Genomic DNA, 27731 nt, shown 5'->3' on the forward strand with positions numbered 1-27731 from the left:
GGCCGAGGCAGTGGATGCTCAGTATATGCGGATGATGGAGCAGCTGCGGCATGTGGGAGCAGGGTATTTCTCAGGAAGTACCGATCCGAGTGTAGCGGATGAGTGGAGAGAGCGGATGGAGGATATTTTCCTTTCGCTTAGGTGTCCCGACCGGTACAGGGTGGATCTGACAGTGTTTTACTTGTCAGGAGATGCACGTGTGTGGTGGAGGTCGGTAACAGCACGGAGGGTGCAGCGGGGTATGACTTGGGGAGATTTTGTGGGGGAGTTTAACTCCAAGTATTTTCCTCAGGAGGCTCTTGATCGTATGGAGGCACGGTTCTTGGGGTTGACTCAGGGAGACCGTACAGTGCGAGAGCTGGATGCAGAGTTCAGTCGGCTTGTGGGGTATGCAGGCAGGGCATGGGAGCCAGAGTCGGCTCAGGTGCGGAGGTTTTTGTTGGCTCTGCGGGATGATTTGAGGACTCGGTGCAGAGTGAGGAGCTATGCTACGAGAGCGGAGTTGGTTGAGGTTGCAGCTGGGATAGAGATGACTTGAGGTCACAGGTGGTTGTGGTCAGTTCTTTGGTGCAGCCACAGCAGTCTCAGCCGCTTTCTGTTCCTAGCAAGGGCAGCAAGCCTGCGCAGGGGCAGAAGCGGAATTTTGATGTTATGCAGAGATCGAGGCACGGGGGTGCGAGATGCTTTGGGTGTGGTAGCAGGGACCACAAGGTGACTAGCTGTCCACAGAGAGTTGAGCAGCGGGCAGTGACAGAGCAGCGGGCGGTGACGGAGCCACGGACAGATACCCGAGTGTGTTACTACTGCAGAGAGACGGGGCATATCAAGCCTCGTTGTCCCAAGTTGCAGTAGAGGGCAGTAGCAGTGTTACAGGCTGGAGCTCAGCCAGGGGTGCAGCAGGGTGTGCAGCACGGTGTGCAGCCGGTGGGTTGGATCGAGCCGACGTCTCAGGTGTACTCGACTAGGGAGACCGGTGGCACTAGTGCGGGAGCGATCACAGGTATAATTTTTGAGATTCGAACTTGGTCAATTTAATAGTTCAGATTATGTTTGTTTTGCTTGTGATCGAATGTTAGTTTCTCAACACATGGGATTTGTGTAGGGACCTTGTTGGTGGGCGGGTTTAAGTCCCATGTTATGTTTGATTCTGGAGCTTCTCATAGCTTCATTACTCCGGAGTGTGCCGAGAGTGCGGGGATCAGAGGGGATTCTGGAGAGCGTTCAGGAGTTGTCAGAGTTGCAGGAGGCAAGTTCCTGAGGGTTATTGGACGAGCTGGAGGAGTTGATATTCAGATCGCAGGAGAGTCGTGGCCAGCGGATTTGCTTATCAGTCCAGTGAAGTTGTATGATGTCATTCTTGGTATGGATTGGTTGCATCGGTATAAGGTGCATTTGGATTGCTATCGGGGTAGAGTGGAGTTTGAGCGTCCAGGAGGGAAGTTGGTTTTTCAGGGTATTAGACCGACTTCGGGGAGTCTCGTGATCTCAGCCGTACAGGCAGGGAAGATGATCGAGAAGGGCCGTGAGGCTTATCTGGTTACTATATCTATGCCAGAGTCAGTGGGGAAGTCTACGGTTAGCGGTATTCCGGTTATGGAGGACTTTGAGGATGTGTTCCAGTCATTGCAGGGATTACCACCATCTCGGTCGGATCCTTTTACTATTGAGCTGGAACCGGGGACGATGCCGTTATCCAAGGCTCCTTACAGGATGGCTCTAGCAGAGATGGCTGAGCTGAAGAAACAGCTGGAGGATTTGTTGAGTAAGGGTTTTATCCGTCCTAGTTGTTCACCGTGGGGAGCTCCGGTGTTGTTTGTTAAGAAGAAGGATGGGAGTTTTCGGTTGTGTATTGACTATCGGGGTTTGAACCGAGTTACTGTGAAGAACAAGTACCCTCTCCCGAGGATTGATGAGTTGTTGGATCAGTTGAGGGGTGCTACTTGGTTCTCCAAGATCGACTTGGCTTCAGGTTATCATCAGATTCCTATACATGAGGCAGATGTGAGGAAGACAGCCTTCAGGAAGAGATATGGGCACTACGAGTTTGTGGTGATGCCGTTTGGGTTGACAAATGCGCCAGCTGCGTTTATGAGATTGATGAACAGCGTGTTCCAGGAGTTTCTGGACGTGTCAGTCATCATTTTCATCGACGACATCCTGGTATATTCTAAGAGTCCTGAGGAGCATGCAGTACATTTGAGAGCAGTGTTGGAGAAACTGCGGGAGCAGAAGTTATTTGCTAAATTGAGTAAGTGCAGTTTCTGGCGGCGTGAGATGGGGTTCTTGGGTCATATTGTTTCTGCAGAGGGAGTTTCAGTGGACCCAGAGAAGATTCAGTCCATTAGGGAGTGGCCGAGGCCGCAGAGTGCCACTGAGATTCGGAGTTTCCTGGGGTTAGCAGGTTACTACAGGAGGTTTGTTCGGGGTTTTGCGAGTATGGCTCAGCCGATGACTAAGCTTACAGGGAAGGATGTCCCATTTGTGTGGTCACCAGAGTGTGAGGCAAGTTTTGCAAGTCTCAAGCAGATGTTGACTACCACGCCGGTGTTAGCACTACCTGAGCAGGACGAGCCTTATGTTGTGTATACAGACGCTTCTAGAGTGGGGTTGGGTTGTGTACTTATGCAGCAGGGGAAGATTATAGCCTATGCTTCGCGGCAGTTGCGGAAGCATGAAGCTAATTATCCTACTCATGATTTGGAGATGGCAGCAGTGATCTTTGCTCTTAAGAGTTGGAGATCCTATCTGTATGGTGGGAAGGTACAGGTATTTACAGATCACAAGAGTCTGAAGTACATTTTTACTTAGCCTGAGCTGAACTTGAGGCAGAGGCATTGGATGGAGTTAGTAGCGGATTATGATTTGGACATAGCTTACCATCCTGGTAAAGCTAACCTGGTTGTAGATGCCTTGAGTCGGAAGCGGGTGGCTTCGGCTCAGGAGCAGGATATGGAGGCATTGGTAGGTGAGATTAGTGCATTGAGTTTGTGTGCTATCTCACAGGAACCTTTGGGGTTGGAGGCAGCTGATAGAGCGGATTTGTTGAGCAGAGTGAGGTTAGCTCAGGAGAGCGATGAGGGGCTGGTGAATGCCTCTAAGGCTGCGGGTGCAGAGTATCAGGTTTCTGCTAATGGTACTATCCTTGTGCATGGTCGGATCTGTGTGCCCAAGGGTGAGGATTTGAGGCAGGAGATACTGAGAGAGGCTCATTCGAGCAAGTTCTCTATTCATCCAGGGGCGACCAAGATGTACCGTGACCTCAAGCGGTATTATCACTGGGTCGGGATGAAGAAGGATGTAGCTGACTGGGTGGCAAAGTGTGATACTTGCCAGCTGGTGAAGGCGGAGCATCAGGTTCCTGGTGGATTACTTCAGAGTTTGCCCATTCCGGAGTGGAAGTGGGATTTGATCACGATGGACTTCGTGGTAGGTTTGCCTGTGTCGAGGACGTTTGATGCTATTTGGGTCATTGTGGACCGTTTGACTAAGTCTGCGCATTTTCTGGCCATCAAGAAAACTGATGGAGCAGCGGTTTTGGCCAAGAAGTACGTGAGGGAGATAGTCAGATTGCACGGTGTGCCTGCTAGTATTGTGTCTGATAGAGATTCCAAGTTAACCTCGGTGTTTTGGAAGGCATTTCAGGCAGAGATGGGCACGAAGGTGCATATGAGTACAGCCTATCATCCTTAGACGGACGGTCAGTCAGAGAGGACGATCCAGATTTTGGAGGATTTACTGAGGATGTGCGTGTTGGACTGGGGTGGTCATTGGGCAGATCATTTGAGCTTGGTGGAGTTTGCATATAACAACAGCTACCAGGGTAGCATTGGGATGGCTCCTTATGAGGCTTTGTATGGGAGGCCGTGTCGTACACCATTATGTTGGACTCAGGTGGGGGAGAGGAGCATATTTGGTGCAGATTTTGTCCAGGAGACCTCGGAGAAGATTCGGATTTTGAGGCTGAACATGAAGGTGGCTCAGGATCGGCAGAAGAGCTATGCTGATAAGAGGAGAAAGGATCTTGAGTTTCAGGTTGGTGATAGAGTGTACCTCAAGATGGCCATGTTGCGGGGTCCGAACAGGTCATTGACAGAGACTAAGTTGGGTCCGAGGTACATGGGTCCGTTCAGAGTGGTTGAGCGGGTGGGGCCAGTGGCATATAGGCTGGAGTTGCCTGAGGTTATGCGTGCGTTTCACAAGGTATTTCAGGTGTCAATGCTGAGGAAGTGTCTTCATGAGGGTGATCAGTTGTTGGCTTAGATTCCTGAGGATCGTCAGCCTAACATGACTTTAGAGGCGAGGCCATTGAGGGTGCTCGAGAGGAGAGTCAAGGAACTTCGGAAGAAGAAGATTCCTTTGATGAGAGTCTTGTGGGACTGTGATGGAGTAGAGGAGCAGACTTGGGAGCCCGAGGCGAGGATGAAGGCAAGGTTTAAGAAGTGGTTTGAGAAGGAGACCGCGACTTGAGCTTGTCTAGCCGGGTCCGAGTTTTAGTCCGTGGCTGGAGCGGGTACGGAGTATTCCAGCCCATCTCTCTTGGTATTTGGTCGCTTAGGGGTGGTTGGTTGTGCGACTAAGTATCAAGATGAGGTGGTGCTCGGGATGCGGGTTGATGGCTCCGATGGTTGTATTTTTGCTTTTGCTGATGTAATTTCGTTGAGATTGTAACGATTATGACATTTTTGAGATTAATAAGATGAGTATTTTTCTTTATGTTTGACTGTTGTTGTCATGGGAAAAGAGAAATAGCTCGGATTTCTATTTTTGGAAAGTTTCCATAAATCGAAAGTTTCCACAAAAGGAAGGTTTCCAGAATCAGAAAGTTTCTAAAAAGGAAAGTTTTGTGGAAATGTTGAGGTAGATCTAGCCAGGAGATACTCGTTGGCATCAGTATTTGTTTTGCTCAAGGCCTTGCGGGCCCAACTCACGTGATACCGATAGCTCGATGGACTTTGTGGCCAGAGAGTGGGTGTGGTATGTTGCTTCGGATGACGATCCGAGAGCGCGCTTGAGGGTGACGACCCAAGAGCGGGATATATGAGGCTCCCTGGATGCCGTAGCTGTGAGCCGAGGCTCGGCAGTGAGCCGGTATGTCTCGAGGGTTGCGACCCGAGAGCGGGGGGAGTGTGTGTGAGTGACTTCCTGGATGCCGTAGCTTAAGGCGGTTGGCCTGATAGCGAGCCGGCATGATTCGTTGGTTGCGACCACAGACGGGGGAAGCACTGAGTTGTGAGCAAATAGTGTTTATGATGCGAGTATATTGGCTAGAGGGAGACCTCGAGGGTCAGTCGGAGGTGTGCGGGCTGTTGCGACAGTGGCACGGGAAACCTTGGCTGACGGTGTTTAGTCCGGTCTGGGGACGTGCGGGCCGTGCTGACGGTGGCACGGAGGTCCTTGACAGATGGACGGTATTGCGGGATTCGGGGACGAATCCATATTGGTGGGGGAGAATTGTAACAACCGCGAACCAATTCTTGTAATTTTGGTGTGGGTGTCGATCGACACCCTTTGTGGCATAGATCGACACCATGTGTTTCCGGTTTGGTCGGGTTCGTTTTAATTGCTGATTGGTTCGGTTTGGTTCAATTAAAATCCCTAAATCGCATTTAAGTGTTAAGAGACGAATTAAGGGTTTTGGGTTTACTAGCATTGAGTGAAAAGAAAGAGAGAAAAGAGAGAAAAACGTTTCTGAGATTTTCTGGGCTTGTTCTTGGAGATTTTGGAGAGATCTGAGGCTGTAGAAGTGATAGCTGTTGCTGGAAACGAAGGGGGAGCTTCTGGAGGTGTTGTTTTCCACGTTTCTCAATCCAATCTTCCTGTTCTTGAGGTGAGTGCTTGACCATGGTTGATCTAAGCATGAGATCTCTTTTGTTTGGGTGTTTTCTTTGTTGTTTGTGTGTTTTTGTTGCTTGGGTTCGTTGTTTTCGTGTTTCCCAGTGGTTTCTGAGGAGATTGGGTGAGTTTGAGACGGTTTCGAGGTGATTTGGAAGGAGAGATCAACGTTCGTGTTCGCGTAGATCATGTCTGCAGAAGAGGCATCGATCGACACTAGGAAGCATCGGTCGACACCATTTGGAGGGGCATCGGTCAACACTGTTAAGCATCGGTCGACACCATTGTTTGTAGCATCGATCGACACCGTGTGGCATCGGTCGACACTGGTCTCATCCGAGACTTGTTTTTCCTTGGTTTGATGTATTGTTGTGTGTTTTTTGTTTTGCCTAACTTGAGGGTCTCATATGCTTGTGTGTATAACCTAGTAGATGGGAGGACGGCCTCACTAAGTATTTATGATAATACTTACGCATCTCAATTGTTGTTTGTGGTGTGCAGATAAAGGAAAAGAGTGATCGTGGAATCAAAGGCGATGAGGAGGAGGATGTTCTAGAGGCTTGATTGATTGTGGTCTAGCTATTGTTAGGTTGCTAGATTAAATCAATGGAACATTGTAGGATGTTAGCTTTTGGTTATTTCTTTATTTGGATTATGGTGTTATTGAGTATTGGTTTATTAATTTTGGAATTTTATTGGATTAAATGGAAACTGTTTTATTTGGTTATCCGTGGTTATTGGTTGTTGTTGGGATGTTAGTGGGTATGGGACCACTAGTAAATTATGGTATTAAAAAAAAAAAAACGGGAAGGGTTGTTTCAGGAAGCGATCGAGTGTTTGGTCGATCAAACCAAGCAAACGATCGACCAAATGGTCGATTGTTTGATCGATCAAATGTCTTTAAACCAGGTAAGTCAAGGTAAGTCAAAATTCTGACTTTGTGTTACTTATATTGAACCGAAATTTCCCTTGGTTTAGCTTCTAAACCGCCCTAAACCGGTCAAATTCGATTTGAGGCTAATTATATGGGACAATCGACCAAACCCTCGACCCTTCTTCCTCTTTGCTCCCTCTTTCGCGACATTGCACACTAGCTCATTCATACACGCCGCTCTCTCGTTCCTAACTCGATTTTGTTGGTTCAAAGTTCATTCTCACTTGCATTTTTTTTCCTTAGAATCCTTCTTCGTCACTCTATTTCTCAAGCAAACAAGGTAACATCTCTCTTTCTCCATAATTTTGAATTCACCAAGGTTTGTCACATTCTGAAAATTTCTTGTGTAACTAAGATTACATGCTAATAGGACAATTTTATGCTTGTTTCAGACTTTGTGAGCCTTAGGTGTTGATTATTAGAGCTTGTTTTGCATAGTTTGGTGAAATTTTTTGAATTTTAGTGGCTTAGGGTTCTTGATTGGGAAAAGTGACGAAAATTGCTAGAGCTTGTTAGAATTTGGGGCTTTTAATCTCTTTGGCTTGCTTTGTTGTTGCTTAAGAGTTTTGTTTGCTAATTGGTTCAATTCCCTTTGAAATTTGACAAGTCTAGGATTTTAGCAAAATGTGAGAATTTTGATTTCTTTAGGAGCTTTGAGCGTGTGATGTCTATTTGTTTTTGAGGTGTGGTTTAGTTGTTTTTGTTTTGGTCATTAAGGTATTGGCTTTACTAGCATTGTATCGCATTAGAATGATTTGAGAGAAATTCGAGGCTAGCTCTTGCAAAAATCTTATGAATTTTTCTCATTGTCACTCATTTGGTTTTGAATGTGCTTATAGGTGCAATGGCTGGTCCTAAAGGTCGTTCCAAGAAGAAGAAGACTACCGAAACACCAGTTGGACCACCTGCAGCTCCTTGGACATCGAGTGAGATAAAAACTCTTCAGAGAATCAGCAAAATGAATGTTGTTCCCACCAAGTTTGTCGATAGAGCTTTGCTTGCAAGGATGGGTCTTCAAGATACATTTGATGAGTTCTTCACCAAGATGGGTCTTCAAGAGATTGCAAGGATGGATTATCCAACTTATCCAGATCCTACAATCGATTTATAATGCACCATGGATTACCAATTCAAGAATCCTAGAGTCTCCATCGCTAGTGAAGGCACAATCTCATTCAAGGTGCGCGGACTGGGGTACAAGATCTCCATTCCCAACCTTTGTGAAGCTTATGGTTTTGAGAACAACAGTGACTTGTGTTTCCCTAACTTCAATGGGATTGATCATCTTTGGAACACATTGGCGAGGGGAAAATTTGTTAGCCACAGAGCCGAGGTCACACATATCCGCCATCCCATAGTTCGCTATGCAATCAAGACCATTGGACATACTTTCTTTGGTAGAGGAGTGGTTGGAGCAGCAACCAAGTTGGAACTGTGATTCATCTTCCAAGGGCTGAAAGACATCCTTGTTGAGAGCATTGATGACAATGATGAAGGAGAAGAAGTTAATGATGATTTGGGGAACACTGTAAACTATGGTTGCATCTTTGCTCACTACTTGGCCTCCTATGCAAAGAACATCATCAAAGGGAACACCAAGGACACTTACATTGGTGGTGTGCTAACTCCTCTTTTCACCAAAGCAGGAGTTGATCTCTCCACGTTTGAGCCATGTACTCGGCGAGCCTATCTTGACTACAATCACTTGGTGAGCTCCAAGTTCCTGAGACTTACCGTAGACCCCGCTAGCTTTATCCACAAGTTCATTGATCAAAACGGGACTGCTAAGGAGTGTATGCTTCCTTCAGAGAGGCTGTCTGCCCTGAACTACCACTATGATGTTCTCTTTGTACCGCTTGATGATGAGATTGCCGCACCACAAGAAGAGCAAGCCGAGATTGAAGAAGACTCGCCACCTCCTCCACCCTCACAGCATGATCCGTACCACCTTGGTAGATATGAGTTGCCTCAGTTTGATTTTGTGCCCAAAACAAAGACAGAGAAGATGCTTTCAAAGCTCATTAAGGTCCAGCAGAAGATCAACAAATGGCAAGCTTATGCTATGGGAAAACTGTTTAGGAAGGTGAAGAAGCTGCAACCCGATGGATATGTCTCCTCCGATGATGAGATGGAGCAGCCGCAGGACAGTTCTGATGGTGAGAATGATGGAGAGCAAGCGGAATCTGCTGGTGATGATGATGCCATGGACGAGGATGCTCAAGAGCCTGCACGCCAATCTTTAGGAGAGTGTTCTGCTAGTGCTCCCATGCCTATTGATCCTCCACGTCTCTCCTTGCAAGTGCCAATCCAGAAACGCAGCAAGTCTAGGCGCAAGAGAGGAAGCAACACCCCCTAGTCTCCATTTGAGGTACCACACTTCCCCATTGTTTATACCATTTGAGTCTTCATTTTTATTTGTCTACCGTTAGTCTTTTTCTCAGCTTTTCTCACACCGAGACGGTGTGATTTAAGTTTGGGGGAGAGACTAACTATCTCACATTGTGCTTTGTTTTGATTTTCATGCTTTCTGTCATGCATTTGTTAATAGCTATGTTTTGAGAAAAATCAAAAAAAAAAAAAAAAAAAAAAAAAAAAAAATTGAAAAATTTTGAAAAAAACAAAAAAAAATGCATTTAGCTTTGCATATTCATTCTTGTCTTTAGGATTGAGTCTAGAAGCATTTAGTATGCATTTGCATTGGGGATAATGATGAAATTGCCTTGTAAAGGTTGAGTCTTAGGATTGAACCCAAAGCCCTCATTTATAGTTCATTGGTGCTAGATTAATCTTTGGGAAAAAATGAAGAATCTAGGCCTAAAAGCATTGTGTCACTTGAAAGCATTTTCATCTAGTGTAAAGCTTGCTTGATAATTGTTACATCTCTATATTATTTGGACTTTAATTTGATCTTAAAATTATCTTGCATATGGACTATGAATGCTTGCTCATGGAACTTTCATTTGGCTTAACTATCTCTATTTGCCACTCTATTTTTTTTAACCCAATCTCTTGCCACACCTTTGAACCCCAGCCTTTTCTTTCAAGCCTTGTATTGATTTGTTGAGTGAGGCCTCTTCTTGATAATGCTATAGGTTGTGAAATCTTGAGAGTATTGAGAATGACAAAGAACTGGCTCTTGTTTTAGCTAGGCTTGGAATCTTTATAGCTAGCTAATAGGACTGGTTTTGAAAGAAATAGGTGGTTAGAATGTTGATTTGGGTTCAAGTTTGGGAACAAGAGAAAATAAGAGGGAAATAAAAGGTTTACTTGGTCAAAATAAAATAAAAAATAATAAAAAAAGGTCTCTAAGGTTAAGTTAATTATAAGCTCTAAGTCTCAAAGAAAAGGGATAGAAAGTATTGCTATAGTCTCCTAGAATCAAATTGAAAAGAGTAAAGAAAATGAAACAAAATTGGGAGTATAGCATATAATGAATAAGAAAGAAAATGAGCTAGTGTTTAAAGCAAGAATAGCCTTAGAGATTCAATAAAAAAAATAAAGGAATAAGACCATAAGTAAAGAAGAAAAAGGGGTTGAGTTGAATAAGGTTGAGTTTTTGGGTTTAAAAGAAAGATAAGGAAGATGAGAATAAGGGGTAGAAAAGCTTTTAGGTGGGTAGAACATCAAGAGCTAAGCTTTGTATGCCCAAATTATTCTTGATCTTAGATAGATTTCATGACTGTCTAGCATTCCTCTTTGTTTGAGAGTTAACCACCCAAAAACACCATTATCCAACCACTTTGTAAACAGCCTTTACCTTAAACCAATTGAGCTTGATTTGTTTTCCATTTGCAAGATCACACCAAACACTTTAATGAATGTTAAAGAGATGTTCAATGAGATTGCAAGTCTTCGCCAATAGATAGAAGTTGAACTAGAGTGATGCATTGTTTTAAGCATAGAAAAATATTTGTAAGGACTTTGATAAATTTTAGCACCATTGAACTGCATCTTAGGACTTTGGTTTGAATCCTTTGTCTCATGCCTTGTGGCTCTGAGTCCCATCTTTAAACCTCTCTCCCTTCTTTTTCACTTGGTTTTTGCTAGAGGACTAGCAAAGTATAAGTTTGGGGGAGTTGATATCTTGTGTTTTTATGAGTTTTTAAAGCTTTATTCTTCATTGTTTTGTGCATATTCATGGGCATTTAGGTTGTTCAAGCTGCATTGTGCATCAAGTTTGGTATTTCAGGTGTTGGAGTGGAGATATGCAAGGATAGTGTGTTTTGGAGCCAAATAAGTCAAGAATTTGCAAGGAAATGGAAATGAGGACAAGAAGGCCGAACAATCGACCAGCCGATCGACCAAATGGTCGATCAACGCATCATCAGATTCTCGGACTTCAGCCAATCGACCAGCAGATCGACCAAATGGTCGATCAAAGCTCTATAGGATCCCTCGGACATGACATAGGACAAAACGATCGACCAAAGCGATCGACCGAATGGTCGATCGTGCCGCGAGCCAAGACTTCTGAGACCAGAACGATCGATCAAAGAATCGACCAAATGATCGATCGAGGCGCATGCGAGACTTCAGACTTCAAGGTGCGAGACTTCGGAGACTTGAGCGATCGACTTACCGATCGACCAAATGGTCGATCACGGAGGATGACCAATCGACCAAATGGTCGATCGTGTGGTCGATCGTGTGCCATTTTGAGACCAAAACCCGGTTTGTTCCGGTTTTCTCTGAATTGTTTAATTTTAATCCGGTTTGTTCCGGCTTAGTTTATGTTTTCCTATAAATTCTCCAACCCTAATTGTGGAGACTTATCTCTTATCTTATCATTTAGCTCTTGTATTAGTTTTTGTTAAGCAGCCACCTAGGGTTCTTAAGCATTTCCATACTTGGTTTTGTTGGATCTTGGGTGGATTTTCCAGTTTTAATAGCAATTTGTCTTTCTAATCTCTTAATCTACCAGCTTCTATTATGATTTCACAAAGACAAACCTCTTTCCTTTGTGTGATCATGATGATTAGTGAGTAGATCTTTTAAGAACTTTGGGCTTGGTAGATTAGGGAGATAGATGGTTGATCTTTGATGTCTAGGGTTTATTTTATGCATTTCCTATCTTGATTAGTGATAATATTGCTAGATAGCCTTGATCAAGCTTAAATCTAGACTTTAGGATTTCCATGCCCATAAGGTGTTTGATGAAATTCCTGAACCAAACTTTTTAAGAGCTTTGCATTCCTAGCCAATGGAAATTGATGATTAGGGTGTTTAGTGGTATTTGAACTTGTTCTTAATGCATGCTTGTCTTGTGATTACCTTTGGAAATTGTTGATTATCATTTGACTAGCATAGGATCTCTATCATGGAACTGAATTGATTTGCATTAGTGTTCTAGCCATAGGATTGTTCTTGATTGTTACTTAGACATCTAGGATTGATTAGCTATCTCCCAAGTCAATAACCTTGCCCAAGGTTCTCTTGTTAATTCTTAAATTTCAGTATTATTGCTATTTGTGTTTGGTTTGCCTTGAGTTTGCATTTTCTTGTCAGCTTTATTTGAGTCATTTTGATAGATAAGTAGTGACATAAGAACTTTTACTTGATTAAGAATAGATTAGGCATTTTGTGTATTCTTGGTGTGTTGATTGATTGCAAATTGTGGATTGATAAATAATTGATACTGAAAGTTACTACATCAATTTTTCTATGCTTAAAACAATGCATCACTCTAGTTCATCTTCTATCTATTGGCAAAGACTTGCAATCCTATTGAACATCTCTTTCACATTCATTAAAGTGTTTGGTGTGACCTTGCAAATGGAAAATAAATCAAGCTCAATTAGTTTAAGGGAAAGGCTGTTTATAAAGTGGTTGGATAATGGTGTTTTTGGGTGGTTAACTCTCAAACAAAGAGGAATGCTAGACAGTCATGAAATCTATCTAAGATCAAGAATAATTTGGGCATACAAAGCTTAGCTCTTGATGTTCTACCCACCTAAAAGCTTTTCTACCCCTTATTCTCATCTTCCTTATCTTTCTTTTAAACCCAAAAACTCAACCTTATTCAACTCAACCCCTTTTTCTTCTTTACTTATGGTCTTATTCCTTTATTTTTTTATTGAATCTCTAAGGCTATTCTTGCTTTAAACACTAGCTCATTTTCTTTCTTATTCATTATATGCTATACTCCCAATTTTGTTTCATTTTCTTTACTCTTTTCAATTTGATTCTAGGAGACTATAGCAATACTTTCTATCCCTTTTCTTTGAGACTTAGAGATTATAATTAACTTAACCTTAGAGACCTTTTTTTTAATTTTTTTTTTTATTTTGACAAAGTAAACCTTTTATTTCCCTCTTATTTTCTCTTGTTCCCAAACTTGAACCCAAATCAACATTCTAACCACCTATTTCTTTCAAAACCAGTCCTATTAGCTAGCTATAAAGATTCCAAGCCTAGCTAAAACAAGAGCCAGTTCTTTGTCATTCTCAATACTCTCAAGATTTCACAACCTATAGCATTATCAAGAAGAGGCCTCACTCAACAAATCAATACAAGGCTTGAAAGAAAAGGCTGGGGTTCAAAGGTGTGGCAAGAGATTGGGTTAAAAAAAATAGAGTGGCAAATAGAGATAGTTAAGCCAAATGAAAGTTCCATGAGCAAGCATTCATAGTCCATATGCAAGATAATTTTAAGATCAAATTAAAGTCCAAATAATATAGAGATGTAACAATTATCAAGCAAGCTTTACACTAGATGAAAATGCTTTCAAGTGACACAATGCTTTTAGGCCTAGATTCTTCATTTTTTCCCAAAGATTAATCTAGCACCAATGAACTATAAATGAGGGCTTTGGGTTCAATCCTAAGACTCAACCTTTACAAGGCAATTTCATCATTATCCCCAATGCAAATGCATACTAAATGCTTCTAGACTCAATCCTAAAGACAAGAATGAATATGCAAAGCTAAATGCATTTTTTTTTGTTTTTTCTAAATTTTTCAAATTTTTTTTTATTTTTCTCAAAACATAGCTATCAACAAATGCATGACGCAAAGCATGAAAATCAAAACAAAACACAATGTGAGATAGTTAGTCTCTCCCCCAAACTTAAATCACACCGTCTCGGTGTGAGAAAAGCTGAGAAAAAGACTAACGGTAGACAAATAAAAATGAAGACTCAAATGGTATAAACAATGGGGAAGTGTGGTACCTCAAATGGAGACTAGGGGGTGTTGCTTCCTCTCTTGCGCCTAGACTTGCTGCGTTTCTGGATTGGCACTTGCAAGGAGAGACGTGGAGGATCAATAGGCATGGGAGCACTAGCAGAACACTCTCCTAAAGATTGGCGTGCAGGCTCTTGAGCATCCTCGTCCATGGCATCATCATCATCAGCAGATTCCGCTTGCTCTCCATCATTCTCACCATCAGAACTGTCCTGCGGCTGCTCCATCTCATCATCGAAGGAGACATATCCATCGGGTTGCAGCTTCTTCACCTTCCTAAACAGTTTTCCCATAGCATAAGCTTGCCATTTGTTGATCTTCTGCTGGACCTTAATGAGCTTTGAAAGCATCTTCTCTGTCTTTGTTTTGGGCACAAAATCAAACTGAGGCAACTCATATCTACCAAGGTGGTACAGATCATGCTGTGAGGGTGGAGGAGGTGGCGAGTCTTCTTCAATCTCGGCTGGCTCTTCTTGTGGTGCGGCAATCTCATCATCAAGTGGCACAAAGAGAACATCATAGTGGTAGTTCAGGGCAGACAGCCTCTCTAAAGGAAGCATACACTCCTGTGCAGTCCCGTTTTGATCAATGAACTTGTGGATAAAGCTAGCGGGGTCTGCGGTAAGTCTCAGGAACTTGGAGCTCACCAAGTGATTGTAGTCAAGATAGGCTCGCCGAGTACATGGCTCAAACATGGAGAGATCAACTCCTGCTTTGGTGAAGAGAGGAGTTAGCACACCACCAATGTAAGTGTCTTTGGTCTTCCCTTTGATGATGTTCTTTGCATAGGAGGCCAAGTAGTGAGCAAAGATGCAACCATAGTTTACATTGTTCCCCAAATCATCATTAACTTGTTCTCCTTCATTATTGTCATCAATGCTCTCAACAAGGATGTCTTTTAGCCCTTGGAAGATGAAGCACAATTCCAACTTGGTTGCTGCTCCAACCACTCCTCTACCAAAGAGAGTATGTCCAATGGTCTTGATTGCATAGCGAACTATGGGATGGCGGATATGTGTGACCTTGGCTTTGTGGCTAACAAACTTTCCCCTCGCCAATGTGTTCCAAAGATGATCAATCCCATTGAAATTAGGGAAACACAAGTCACTGTTGTTCTCAAAACCATAAGCTTCACAAAGGTTGGGAATGGAGATCTTGTACCCCAGTCCGCGCACCTTGAATGAGATTGTGCCTTCACTAGCGATGGGGACCCTAGGATTCTTGAACTGGTAATCCATGGTGCATAAGAAATCGATTGTAGGATCTGGATAAGTTGGATAATCCATCCTTGCAATCTCTTGAAGACCCATCTTGGTGAAGAACTCATCAAATGTATCAAGAAGACCTATCCTTGCAAGCAAAGCTCTATCGACAAACTTGGTGGGAACAACATTCAGTTTGCTGATTCTCTAAAGAGCTTTTAGCTCACTCGATGTCCAAGGAGCTGCAGGTGGTTCAACTGATGTTTCGGTTGTCTTCTTCTTCTTGGAGCGATCTTTAGGACCAGCCATTGTACCTATAAACTCATTCAAAACCAAATGAGTGACAAGAGAAAATTCATAAGATCTTTGCAAGTGCTAGTCTTGAATTTCCCTCAAATCATTCTAATGTGATACAATGCTAGTAAAGCCAATATCTCAATGACCAAAACAAAATCAAATAAACCAACCTCAAACACAACTAGACATCACACGCTCAATGCTCCTAAAGTAATCAAAATTCTCACATTTTGCTAAAATCCTAGACTTGTCAAATTTCAAAGGGAATTGAACCAATTAGCAAACAAAACTCTTAAGCAACAACAAAGCAAGCCAAAGAGATTAAAAGCCCCAAATTCTAACAAGCTCTAGCAATTTTCGTCACTTTTCCCAATCAAGAACCCTAAGCCACTAAAATTCAAAATTTTTCACCAAACTATGCAAAACAAGCTCTAATAATCAACACCTAAGGCTCACAAAGTCTGAAACAAGCATAAAATTGTCCTATTAGCATGTAATCCTAGTTACACAAGAAATTTTCAGAATGTGACAAACCTAGGTGAATTCGAAATTATGGAGAAAGAGAGATGTTACCTTGTTTGCTTGAGAAATAGAGTGACGAAGAAGGATTCTAAGGAAAAAAATGCAAGTGAGAATGAACTTTGAACCAACAAAATCGAGTTAGGAACGAGAGAGCGGCGTGTATGAATGAGCTAGTGTGCAATGTCGCGAAAGAGGGAGCAAAGAGGAAGAAGGGTCGAGGGTTTGGTCGATTGTCCCATGTAATTAGCCTCAAATCGAATTTGACCGGTTTAGAAGCTAAACCAAGGGGAATTTCGGTTCAATATAAGTAACACAAAGTCAGAATTTTGACTTACCTTGACTTACCTGGTTTAAAGACATTTGATCGATCAAACAATCGACCATTTGGTCGATCGTTTGCTTGGTTTGATCGACCAAACACTCGATCGCTTCCTCACTCCGGACAGCTTCGGTGTTGGCTGCGAGATATTGATCGACCACACGATCGACCATTTGGTCGATCAAATATTTGACAATCGACCAAATGGTCGATCACACTCCTTGTGCAATCGAGCAATCCTCGATCATTTGCCGAGGCAGGACAGGTTCCGGATGAGACGATCGACCAGACAATCGACCAAATGGTCGATCGTTCTTCTGTAAAATCGACCAAAATGGTCGATTGGTCTCTCGATCGTACGGGCTAATCCTTACCATCTTAACTCGCACTTAGCTGACCTTAACATCGTGACTTCCTGAAAACTGTAAACAACCAAAGAACACACACCAAACTAAAAATACTAATTCAAACTGAAGAAAAAGAAGATATTTACAAGGATACCATGGGAATCCCTTCCAAGTGCGCTTGTTTTACGTCACTTAGCTTGACGTTACCGCACCTTTTAGGCGTCTTGAGGTTCCGAGAGAGAAACCGTGGTTCCTTCCTCGATGAAATCATTGGCCAAGTAGGGCTTCAACCTCTGTCCATTCACAACAAACTCATTCCCGGACTTGTTTAACAACACAAAGGCTCCATAAGGTCAAACTTCCTTGATCTTGAATGGTCCTGACCAACGAGACTTGAGCTTTCCTGGGAATAGCTTCAACCGAGAATTGAACAGCAAGACCAGGTCTCCTTCTTTGAACACCCTTGGGAGAATCCTCTTGTCATGGAATGCGTTAGTCCTCTCTTTGTAGATCTTTGAACTCTCATAAGCATCAAGGCGAATTTCCTCTAACTCATTCAGCTGCACCAAACGTTTCTCAACAGCATTCTTGATATCAAAGTTAAGAAGTTTGATTGCCCACATTGCCTTATACTCTAGTTCAACAGGCAAATGAAAATACTTTCCATAGAGAAGGTTGAAAGGAGTTGTTCCAATTGGTGTCTTGTAGGCAGTTCTATATGCCCATAGAGCATCATCTAGCTTCTTTGCCCAGTCCTTCCTTGTGATACCAACTGTTTTCTCAAGAATGGACTTGATTTCTCTATTTGAAATCTCAACCTGACCACTAGTTTGGGGATGGTAAGGTGTAGCAACCTTATGCTTCACTCCATGCTTCTTGAGAAGACTCTCAAAGACCTTGTTGATAAAGTGTTTCCCTCCATCACTAATGACCACTCTTGGAATACCAAACCTTGGGAAGATGATTGTCTTGAACAATTTCAACACTACCTTTGCATCATTGGTAGGACTAGCTATGGCTTCAACCCATTTAGAGACATAATCAACAGCCACAAGTATGTAATTGTTACCATAGGAAGAAGGAAATGGTCCCATGAAGTCAATACCCCATACATCAAACACCTCAACCTCTAAAATAGGATTTTGTGGCATTTCATTTCTCCTGCTGATATTTCCTCTTCTTTGACATGAATCACACTTGGAGATGATCTCTTGAGTGTCTTTGAACATTGTAGGCCACCACAACCCAGCTTGAAGAATCTTTGTGACTGTTTTGAATGTAGCAAAGTGACCTCCATAGGCTGCTCCATGACATAGTTCTACTAACCCTTCAATCTCCTCCTTGGCAACACATCTCCTATAAATCTTGTCTTTACAAAGAGTGTAGAGGTATGGTGCATCCCAATAGTAGTTGTTGATGTCTTTGAAGAACTTTTTTCTATCATAACCAACCAAATTTGGTGGCTCAATCCCACAAGCAAGGTAGTTAACATAATCAGCATACCAAGGACCATTCTCTTCCAACCTCATGACCTCTCCAAGCTTCTTCCAAGTCTCATTGGTGTTGTCAAGCAGTTGAATCGCCATTATCTGTTCTTCAGGAAGTGCATCATTGATTGGAATCTCATTGTCAATCCTTAATCTTGATAGATGATCAGCTACTCCATTCTCAATGCCCTTCTTGTCTTTAATCTCCAAATCAAACTCTTGAAGTAGCAATATCCATCTCAACAGCCTTGGTTTAGCATCCTTCTTTGCTAAGAGATATTTCAATGCTGCATGATCAGTGTGAACAACTACTTTTGAACCCACCAAGTATTGCCTAAACTTCTCAAATGCAAAGACAATAGCTAGGAGCTCTTTTTCTGTTGTAGCATACTTGACTTGAGCCTCATCTAATGTTCTTCTTGCATAGTATATGACATGAAGCTTCTTATCTTTTATTTGACCAAGCACTGCTCCAACTGTATAGTCACTACACATGATTTCAAATGGCAAGTTCCAATCTGGTGCTTGAACTATTGGAGCACTAACCAACTCTTCTTTTATCAAGAATACACAAAATGCTTAATCTATTCTTAATCAAGTAAAAGGTTCTTATGACACTACTTAACTAATCAAAGTCACTCAAATTAAGTAAACAAGACAATGCAAACTCAAGGCAAACAAACTCAAATAGCAAATATACTGAAAATCAAGAATTAACAAGAGAACCTTGGGCAAGGTAATTGACTTGGGAGATAGCTAATCAATCCTAGATGTCTAAGTAACAATCAAGAACAATCCTATGGTTAGAACACTAATGCAAATCAATTCATTTCCATGATAGAGATCCTATGCTAGTCAAATGATAATCAACAATTTCCAAAGGTAATCAAAAGACAAGCATGCATTAAGAACAAGTTCAAACACCACTAAACACCCTAATCAACAATTTCCATTGGCTAGGAATGCAAAGCTCTTAAAAAGTTTGGTTCAGGAATTTCATCAAACACCTTATGGGCATTGGAAATCCTAAAGTCAAGATTAAAGCTTGATCAAGGCTATCTAGCAATATTATCACAAATCAAGATAGGAAATGCATAAAATAAGCCCTAGACATCATAGATCAACCATCTATCTCCCTAATCTACCAAGCCCAAAGTTCTTAAAAGATCTACTCACTAATCATCATGATCACACAAAGGAAAGAGGTTTGTCTTTGTGAAATCATAATAACAGCTTGTAGATTAAGAGATTAGAAAGACAAATTGCTATTAAAACTGGAAAATCCACCAAAGATTCAACAAAACCAAGTATGGAAATGCTTAAGAACCCTAGGTGGCTACTTAACAAAAACTAATACAAGAGATAAATGATAAGATAAGAGATAAGAGATAAGAGATCAGTCTCCACAATTAGGGTTTGAGTATTTATAGGAAAACATAAACTAAACCGGAACAAACCGGATTGAAATTAAACAATTCAGAGTAAACCGAAACAAACCGGATTTTGGTCTCAAAATGGTGCTTGATCGACCATTGGTCGATCTCTTGGTTGATTGGTCAAGTCTCGGAAGTCTGCTCAAGTCCAGCACAAGTTGATCGACCCTATGATCGACCAAATGGTCGATTATTGAAATCTGAAGTCCGTTCAAGTCTGGGGATGAGTTGATCGACCACGTGATCGACCAAATGGTCGATCGTTTTGTCTTGTGGCTCCAGTCTTCACTCTTGTTGTATATACGTTCACCAAAACAGGTATAACTCTTAATACACACCTCCGATTGGCCTGAAACTACCTCCATTGCAAAGCTTACTCAATTTCTAATAACGTTGGTGAAGAACTATGGAGCTAAATCCCAAGGAAAAGTTTTCATACGAGTAGATCTTTGAGGGACTGCAGATTGGTTCCGAATCATCAATCATCTTGTGTTGAAGTCCGAAGTTCGGCTCGAGTCATGATCGACCATTTGGTCGGTTGCTTGGTCGATCGTTGATGTCTGGTTCGGCATGATCGACCATTTGGTCGATTGCATGGTCGATTGTTTTGTCCTGCGTCCAGTCCGAGGGATCCGAGAGTGTTTTGATCGACCAAATGGTCGATTGTTTGGTCGATTGTTTGCTCGATTGCTTGAAGTCCGAGAATCTGGTGATGCGATGATCGACCATTTAATCGATTGGCTGGTCGATTGTTCGGCCTCCTTGTCCTCATTTCATTTCCTTGCAAATTCTTGACTTATTTGGCTCCAAAGCACACTTTCCTTGCATATCTCCACTCCAACACCTTGAATACCAGACTTGATGCACAATGCAGCCTAGACAACCTAAATGCTCATGAATATGCACAAAACAATAAGGAAATAAGCTTTAAAAACTCATAAAAACACAAGATATCAGATGGGTATGGTGGAAGATGTCCAGAATGATCACCCGTATAGCCACTCGCAGGGTGCATCATATACAGCATCGTGTATGGCATCTGGTAAGGCGGAGGGAAGAGTCCTGAGTAATCACCCGATTGTGTGCTCGATGGGTGAATCGGATAAGGCATCATGTACCCCATCGGGTTAGGCGTCGGATAGAAATTTGAATGGCTTCTCCGCGATGCTTCAGATCGTGTGATGTTCTCCTCAGCTTGGGGCTCGTAGGATGATGCTCTGTAAGGTTCTGGAGGTGGCAGTCCTCGAGTTCCTCCTAGCGGTCCGCTTCTCCCCATCCAAGTTGGTGCGCATGCCGAGGTAGGAGCTGAGGCACAGCTTGCCTTGTCTTGCAGCTCCTTGATCTGACCTCCCATAGTCTTCACCAAACCGGTAAGATCCTTCACCTTTCTCATCAAAAACTTGTTCATCCTCTTCAGCCATCCGATCCTCTTGTGGGCTTTGCTCACTCCAACCAGTTGCTTTTGAGAGCAAACATACTCCTCAAAGTCAAAATCTTTCGAGCTATCTCCCTGTCTTTGCCGGTTGCCTCTCTCTTCTCAGCTGCGGATTCCTCCTCCGGATTGTACAGCTCTTCCAAAGGCGGTGCAAAGTCAATGTTATCTCCCAGCCGGACCTTGGTGCACACTACATTGGGTAGGATCATTTGGGCGGCTCCGGCGGTTGGATGGATGAACTTGAACATAATCATGTCATTAGGCCTCTCATAGGCCAAAAATCTCGCCAGCACGAGGTAGTCGATGTCCAACCATCTCTGATCGTGTACCACTCCCTTCAAAGGTACATCGCAAGCCATTAAAATTGGTGTGACTAGTCCTCCAATGGAGATCTCTCCGCCTCCTTCTCTTCTCTTCATAGCCCATGATGTGAGGTAGAGGAACTGATCGAGCAGCAAAAAGACCATGCTAGTATCCACAACATCTCCAACTAGCGGTGTACCATCCCTAGCATTGTCCAAAATTCCACACAATGCAATGTCCAGCAGATGGAGTTCGTGATCATTCACATTTCCAGTCTCCTTTCTAGCGAAAAGATTGTATGCAAGGGACTTGTGAAAATACCTCAAGACAGGGCTCCTTGTTTGAGCGGATTTGGAGCTTGTGGACTTGTAGGGGAGCTTGTCTCCTATTATCAGCCATAGGGACCTCATTTCCTCCTTGCTAACCTCCATTCCTTCTCCACTCACAGCCTTGAAACCATACAACTTTTCCATCTCCTTAAAAGTGAGCCGGTACTCTTTGTTTCTCACGGAGAAGGTGATGAACCCGATCCCCCATCGGGTAGTAGGGTTGGATGGTCCTCAAAGTAGTGCAGCCGAAGTGTGGAAAGAAAGTGGACCGTCTCCTCCTCATAAGCTTCAAGGTGAGCTCGCATCATATGGCCCATGTGGCACATGTCGAACAGGAACTCGACATCTCAGAAGCTGGCCTCTTTCCTCTTGCAACTGCGGCTCTGCCCCTTGACCAAGATGTTTGGATCTCCCCTTGCTCTCCTCCACCAGCATCAGAACCGAGCTCCATGGGGTCGGTAACAGTTCTTTCGGACGCAGACAGGTCCCTACGTCGAGGAGATCAGCGAACAGCATTCGCCATCGGACTTTGTGAGCGAACTCGATGGTCTACACTATCGGTTGCTCGAGCACTGGATCGGTGGTGGATCGGGTCGAGCATCTGGTGGGTGAAGCAAAACGTCCAGCCAGCGGTTGGGAATGCGGAACGTTTCCTCTTCCTTGGGATTCTCGAGGTTCGACGGCATCACCTCCGGTTGTAGCAGCGGCGTAGGTTGATCTTCTTACCTTCCTTTCGTAGGTTTTCGTGTGTGGCTCCATTGTTGAATCCTTGAGAATAAAAAGGCTAAACTTCGAGATTAATAGGGTTAGTTCCTAAAGAAAATCAAATATTACTCGAGTTTGAGAAAAAATAGAAAGTAAGGAAAACAAAAAACTCTAGGGTAGAGAGACTTATCGGTGCTGCTGAGGGAGAAGAGTTTGAAACCCTTAAATAAGGTAGTGTTAGTGGTATGAGCTTCACTGAGAGTGGGCTTTACTTGCGGAATTCGGACTCCACTCGCCACCCGAGCAGGGACACGATCAGGCGCGTCAAGTACGGTGTCGGGTTGACCCTCGGGTTCCTCAATTTTCCTTTTTTCACTTTTCCTTTTTTTTTCTTTAAAAAAAAAATAAATTTGTAAAAATAAAAACAAGATTTAAAACAAATAAAATAAAAGAAAATTAAATAGAAGATACCTTTGGGATTTCCTCCCAAGTGAGCTTGTTTTAAGTCACTAAGCTTGACTCTTCATGCTCTTTAAGCGTGGGATCTAGGAGGGAGAGGTTCTGGAATCCTCTCCACTGTAGCAAGCTGGTTCAATTGATTCTCTAGGTCTTGTCCAGGTTCCAAAGCAAATGTGGTGTTGACTTCTTCAAGATGTTTGACTTTCCTCTGCTTTGTCTTAGTAGAAAAAGCTTGACCATCAACGGTTGGCCTCTTAACCCCTTCCTTCACATCAAACTCCATCTTGAAGTGCTCCCCATGCTCAATTCTGATCTTTCCTTGCTTCACCTCGATCAAAGCACCTACTGTTGCCATGAATAGTCTTCCTAGGATCAGTGGATCGTCTGGTTTCTTATCCATATCAAGGATCATGAAATCAGTAGGGACTTCCACTCTTCCAATCCTGAGTGGCAAGTTTTCTAGGATCCCAATAGGATGTCTGACCGTTCTATCAGCTAGAACCAGATACAGACTACTCGGTTTAAAATTTTTGAAACCCAACTTGTTGGCAATTGACAGTGGCATAATGCTAACTGAAGCTCCAAGGTCTCACAAGCAATTCCTGAAGATCCGAAGTCCTATCGGGCATGGTAAAGTAAAAGAGCCATGATCCTCCAAGTTTTCCTTGATTCGCAGCTCAGGATCTAAACACACTCCACTCGTGAGAATCTCAAACCCAATCTCCTTGGCAGCCTCCTTAACCTCATTCTCCAGCCGAGCTCCCTTCTTAGCAGATTCCTCTTGAAGTTCGTGTGGTGGCAAAAGCTTAGGTGGTGGAGCTTTACGCTTGGCCATACGCTCTGCAAGCGCCTCCAGTTGGATGTCAAGTGCAGCGTTGAACCTTTCCTCTAGCTCCCCTTCTGCTGCTACATGTAGTTGAGGCTGATCTCTCATCTCAACATCTACTCGATGTATCATCCGATCACTATCATCAGGTTCAGCCTCGGGTGGTTCTTTGATTTGTGATTCTCAAACCAGTGCTCGATCATCAACTCGATCAGTCTCCTCGGGTGAAGGCTCGGGTTCATACTTGGGTATGTAGTACTTGGCCTCATTTATCATTGAGTGATCCATATCCTCCCCATATTGAACATCACTGTCCTCAATGAGGTAATCCTCATAGTCATCATCAAGGAAGATGGCTTGGGCAGTGGCATAATCCTTAGGGTTCTGAACATCTTTACCTGGGAGCTGGTTGGTTGTTGTGGTGACCCTCTAGGTATCTCAGCTTAGTATTGAACGATTCGTACTTGGCGTTCAAATCATTGTATCCTGAGTCGATCTTGTTGCTCATCTCCGCAAACCGTTTTGCAGTGTCCGTAGCAGCTGAAGCCTGATTCTGAATCATTTGCTGAAGTAGGCCGCATAACTCAGCTTCTTGTGATTGGTTCTGTGGGCCTTGTTGTTGTTGGAATCCACGTGGTGGGTTATAGTTTCCAGAGTACTGCTGCTTAAGGGCATAGCCTTGATTGTACTGAACAAAAGGCTTTTGTTGGACCTGGTTCCCTTGAACTGCAGATGGGTAGGTTTGGTTATGAGGATTGGCAACATTCGGGTTCCGGTAGAACTGTTTTGGATTTGGCTTTTAATTGTTGTACCCTATGTTGTAACCTCCTTGGTTGTTGATGTAGTTAACATCCTCTATTTGTACAGTCTCCCCATCTTGTTGTAAAAACTGCTCTTCCTCTGATATTGCATGAACATGCTGCTGTTGGCTGAATAATTTATCGAGCTTTTCGTTGAGGGCTTTCATGTCCCTCTTGTACTTGGCATCTTCCTCTCCAGTAGATCGCACGTTGCGCCAAGTTCTCCACCAGGTCCCAACCTTCATCAACATCCTTGTTGAGGAAGTTACAATTGCTTGTGGTGTCCAGCAACATCCGTATCTTGGGGACCACTCCTCTGTAAAGTGTACTCAGCAATGAAGCATTGCTGAAGCCATGATGAGGACATCTAGTAGTGTATCCCTTGAAATGTTCCCAAGCTTCACTGAACGTCTGATTGTTCTTCTGAACAAAGCCGAAAATGTCATTTCTCAGCCTTGCGGTTCTGGAGTTAGAGAAGAATTTGGCCAGGAATACGTTCTTGCACGCTTCCCAAGTGGTGATGGACTCCTTGGGGAGTGATTTCTTCCAAATGTGTGCTTTGTCTCCCAAAGAGAATAGGAAAAGCCGGAGTTTGAATCCATCTTCACTAACTCTATTTATCTTGATGAGGCTACAAAGCCTATCAAATTCATCCAGATGATCCAATGGGTCCTCCATTGACAGTCCATGAAACTTGTTACTTTGTATCATCTGGATGAGACTACTCTTGATCTCAAAATTGTTGTTTTGGACAGCAGGTGGCACAATGCCATTCCTTTGAGTATGAGTAGATGGAGCATCTCCTGCTCCTATGTTGGTCATTGCTTGAGGAGTTGGTGGACCGTTCTGATTGTTCATTGTCTCCTCAATGATTGCTGGTTGCGGTTGTTGAACTTGTTGTTGTCTGAGTAGCCTTGGTCTGTCGATGTTGTCGATGAAGGGAGTCAAGTTGTGGCTACCTCTGGATCGTGTTATCATGCACAGGTAGGTGTTTGAGTGTGTACACGAGGGTCAACCAGATCCAGGTGATCGAGTGACGGGACAAGTGGGTGCTCGGGTTGTACTTGAGATTAAAAACAAACAAGAACAAAAGCAAACAAGTCAGATTCCGAACCAATAGAAATAAAAGAAGTTGATCTTGCAAGCGCTGAAATCCTGAACGTAGCAAAATAAATACAACCAAATGGCAACAGCGCCAAATTGATAAAAAGATTTTCACCAGGGTATCAATACCCTATGCAATTGTATTACAAAGGGTTATCAATCCAAATAGTTGTTTATGCTAGCAGGAAGGATGCAATCAGAACAATGCAAGTCAAGCCAAGCAATAATGGGGTTTTATATAACAATCTTAAAATAATAAAAGTAAAGAATATAAACAAAGAAATCACACGACCTAAACACTCGATGCAAGCATTCGAGTACAGGATCAGGCGGGGTGATCGAGTAAGAAAAGATGGTATGAACAACTCGAGGGGTTACTCAATGCAGGTTATCGTGTACCTGATCGGGTAAGGGATCGAGTGATGAATGAAGATGCAAGCAATTTAAATACGAAAGCTTCTAAGGATGGGGTAATCGAATCCTAAGCATTCCTGACCAGTACAGATGTCTTACATGCCTCAAGCAAATATTTCCTAGACAATGAATCTCTAAAATCTTATTAAAACACTCTCATGATAGAAACAATCAACCTTGATCACTCCCCTACCCAACTCTCGTTGGAGAAACATGACCAAGCAGGCATTAAGATCCGATTCATTATTGTCAGTAAACCCCTTACTCATCTAATCACTTAGGCTAAGTGAGTAAACCTCTAGTATTGGTTGATTCAAGAATCTCATCTACACCTCTCGGTGGTAAAACACCTTAGATATAATCTCATTCTCTCAGTTTGTTGACAGCATTAAAAACACCAATCTAGAAGGAAATCTATTAAACACATACAATCAACTAAGACATCCTAACCGATCAAGAACTCAAAATCATCTATCCCATGCCTAGAAACTTTACTACACTACTCGGGAATCATAACAAGAAACATAACAGCATATATGAACGAAAATTGCATTATAATAAACGGTAGAGTAGAGTAGAAAGAATATAAGATAGAAATCTAAAGAATATGATAAAGAGTTATGAAATAAATCTAAACAAAACAAGAAAAGTGTTTTGAGTCGCTCAGTTCTCTCACAGAAGCTCTCGCTCTCTGGTTTGAGGGTCTGCGGCGTGCTCGTTTGCAAGGCAGGAGAGGAGGGGTTTATATATAAACCCCTTTGACCTAGCTTCCCAGTCCTGCTCGGGAGTCTACTCGATGGGGTACATGAGGATGAGGTCGGGTTACTCCTTGGGTAGATCTTTGGGTTTTTCTTCCAACTCTTGGATCCTCCTCGATCGTGTTGGGGTTCGGACTTGTTGTTCCAGCTCGATGGCTCTGTCGGGTACATGCTCGGGTTTGTCCTTGTTTTTCCCCCATTTTAGGCTCTTAAGCACATGTTTTCATCCAAAATATGCAAATGAAAAAATGCAACACCCTAAACGGCCTAAAAGTGAATTGCTACAATTAATGACCTAAAAATTCTAAGTTAAGGGTATGAAGATGTACCCGAAGGAGCCATCGAGCTGCAAGAACAGTCCGAACCCCAACACGATCGAGGAGGATCTGAGAGCAGGAAGAACAACCCGAAGATCTACCCGAGGAGTAACTTGACCTTATCTTCATGTACCCCATCGAGTAGACCCTCAGGCAGGACTGGGAAGCTAGGTCAAAGGGGTTTCCATATATAAACCCCTCCTCTCCTTCCTCGCAAACGAGCACGCCGCAGACTCTCAAACTAGAGAGCGAGAGCTTCTGAGAGAGAACTGAGTGACTCAAAACTCTTTTCAATTTTTGTTAGGATTTGTTTCATATCTTTTATCATTTTCTTTAGATTTCAATCTTGTATTTTTGCTTCTCTACTCTACCGTTTATTATAATGCAAATTTCGTTCATATATGCTTTTATGTTTCTTGCTATGATTTCCAAGTAGTGCAGTAAAGTTTCTAGGGATGGGATAAATGATTTTGTGTTCTTGATCGGTTAGGATGTCTTAGTTTGATTGTATATGTTTAATAAATTTCCTTCTAGAGTGGTGTTCTTAATGCTTTCAACAAACCGAGTGGGTGAGATTAGATCTAAGGTGTTTTACCACCGAGAGGAGAGGTGTAGATGAAATGCTTGAATCAACCAATGCTAGAGGTTTACTTACTTAGCCTAAGAGATCAGATGAGTAAGGGGTTTACTGACAATAATAAATCGGATCTTAATGCCTGCTTGGTCA

General features: G+C 42.9%; 1 protein-coding gene and 1 non-coding gene across 2 annotated transcripts; both read left to right on the forward strand.

Moving 5' to 3' along the window:
* Nucleotides 1-6919: 6919 nt before the first annotated feature.
* Nucleotides 6920-11679, forward strand: LOC147924815 (uncharacterized). The gene is made up of 3 exons (XM_087494051.1): nucleotides 6920-7046; nucleotides 7606-9134; nucleotides 10956-11679. Exon 2 carries the CDS (start codon nucleotides 8562-8564, stop codon nucleotides 9120-9122), a length of 561 nt encoding a protein of 186 aa, XP_087350177.1. The 5' UTR covers nucleotides 6920-7046; nucleotides 7606-8561; the 3' UTR covers nucleotides 9123-9134; nucleotides 10956-11679.
* Nucleotides 11680-24760: 13081 nt separating this feature from the next.
* LOC147924816 (small nucleolar RNA R71) lies at nucleotides 24761-24867 on the forward strand. The gene has a single exon (XR_015587890.1). It is a non-coding gene; the product is annotated as a small nucleolar RNA R71 (small nucleolar RNA).
* Nucleotides 24868-27731: the final 2864 nt, after the last annotated feature.

The sequence above is a fragment of the Camelina sativa genome, chromosome 17 (genome assembly GCF_030686135.1).
Source record: "Camelina sativa cultivar CO46 ecotype springtype chromosome 17, ASM3068613v1".
In the NCBI taxonomy this organism is placed as follows: domain Eukaryota; kingdom Viridiplantae; phylum Streptophyta; class Magnoliopsida; order Brassicales; family Brassicaceae; genus Camelina; species Camelina sativa.

Excerpts from the sequence above, each read along its gene's own strand:
- LOC147924815 (XM_087494051.1), top strand. The coding sequence starts at position 8,562 with ATGCTTCCTTCAGAGAGGCTGTCTGCCCTGAACTACCACTATGATGTT.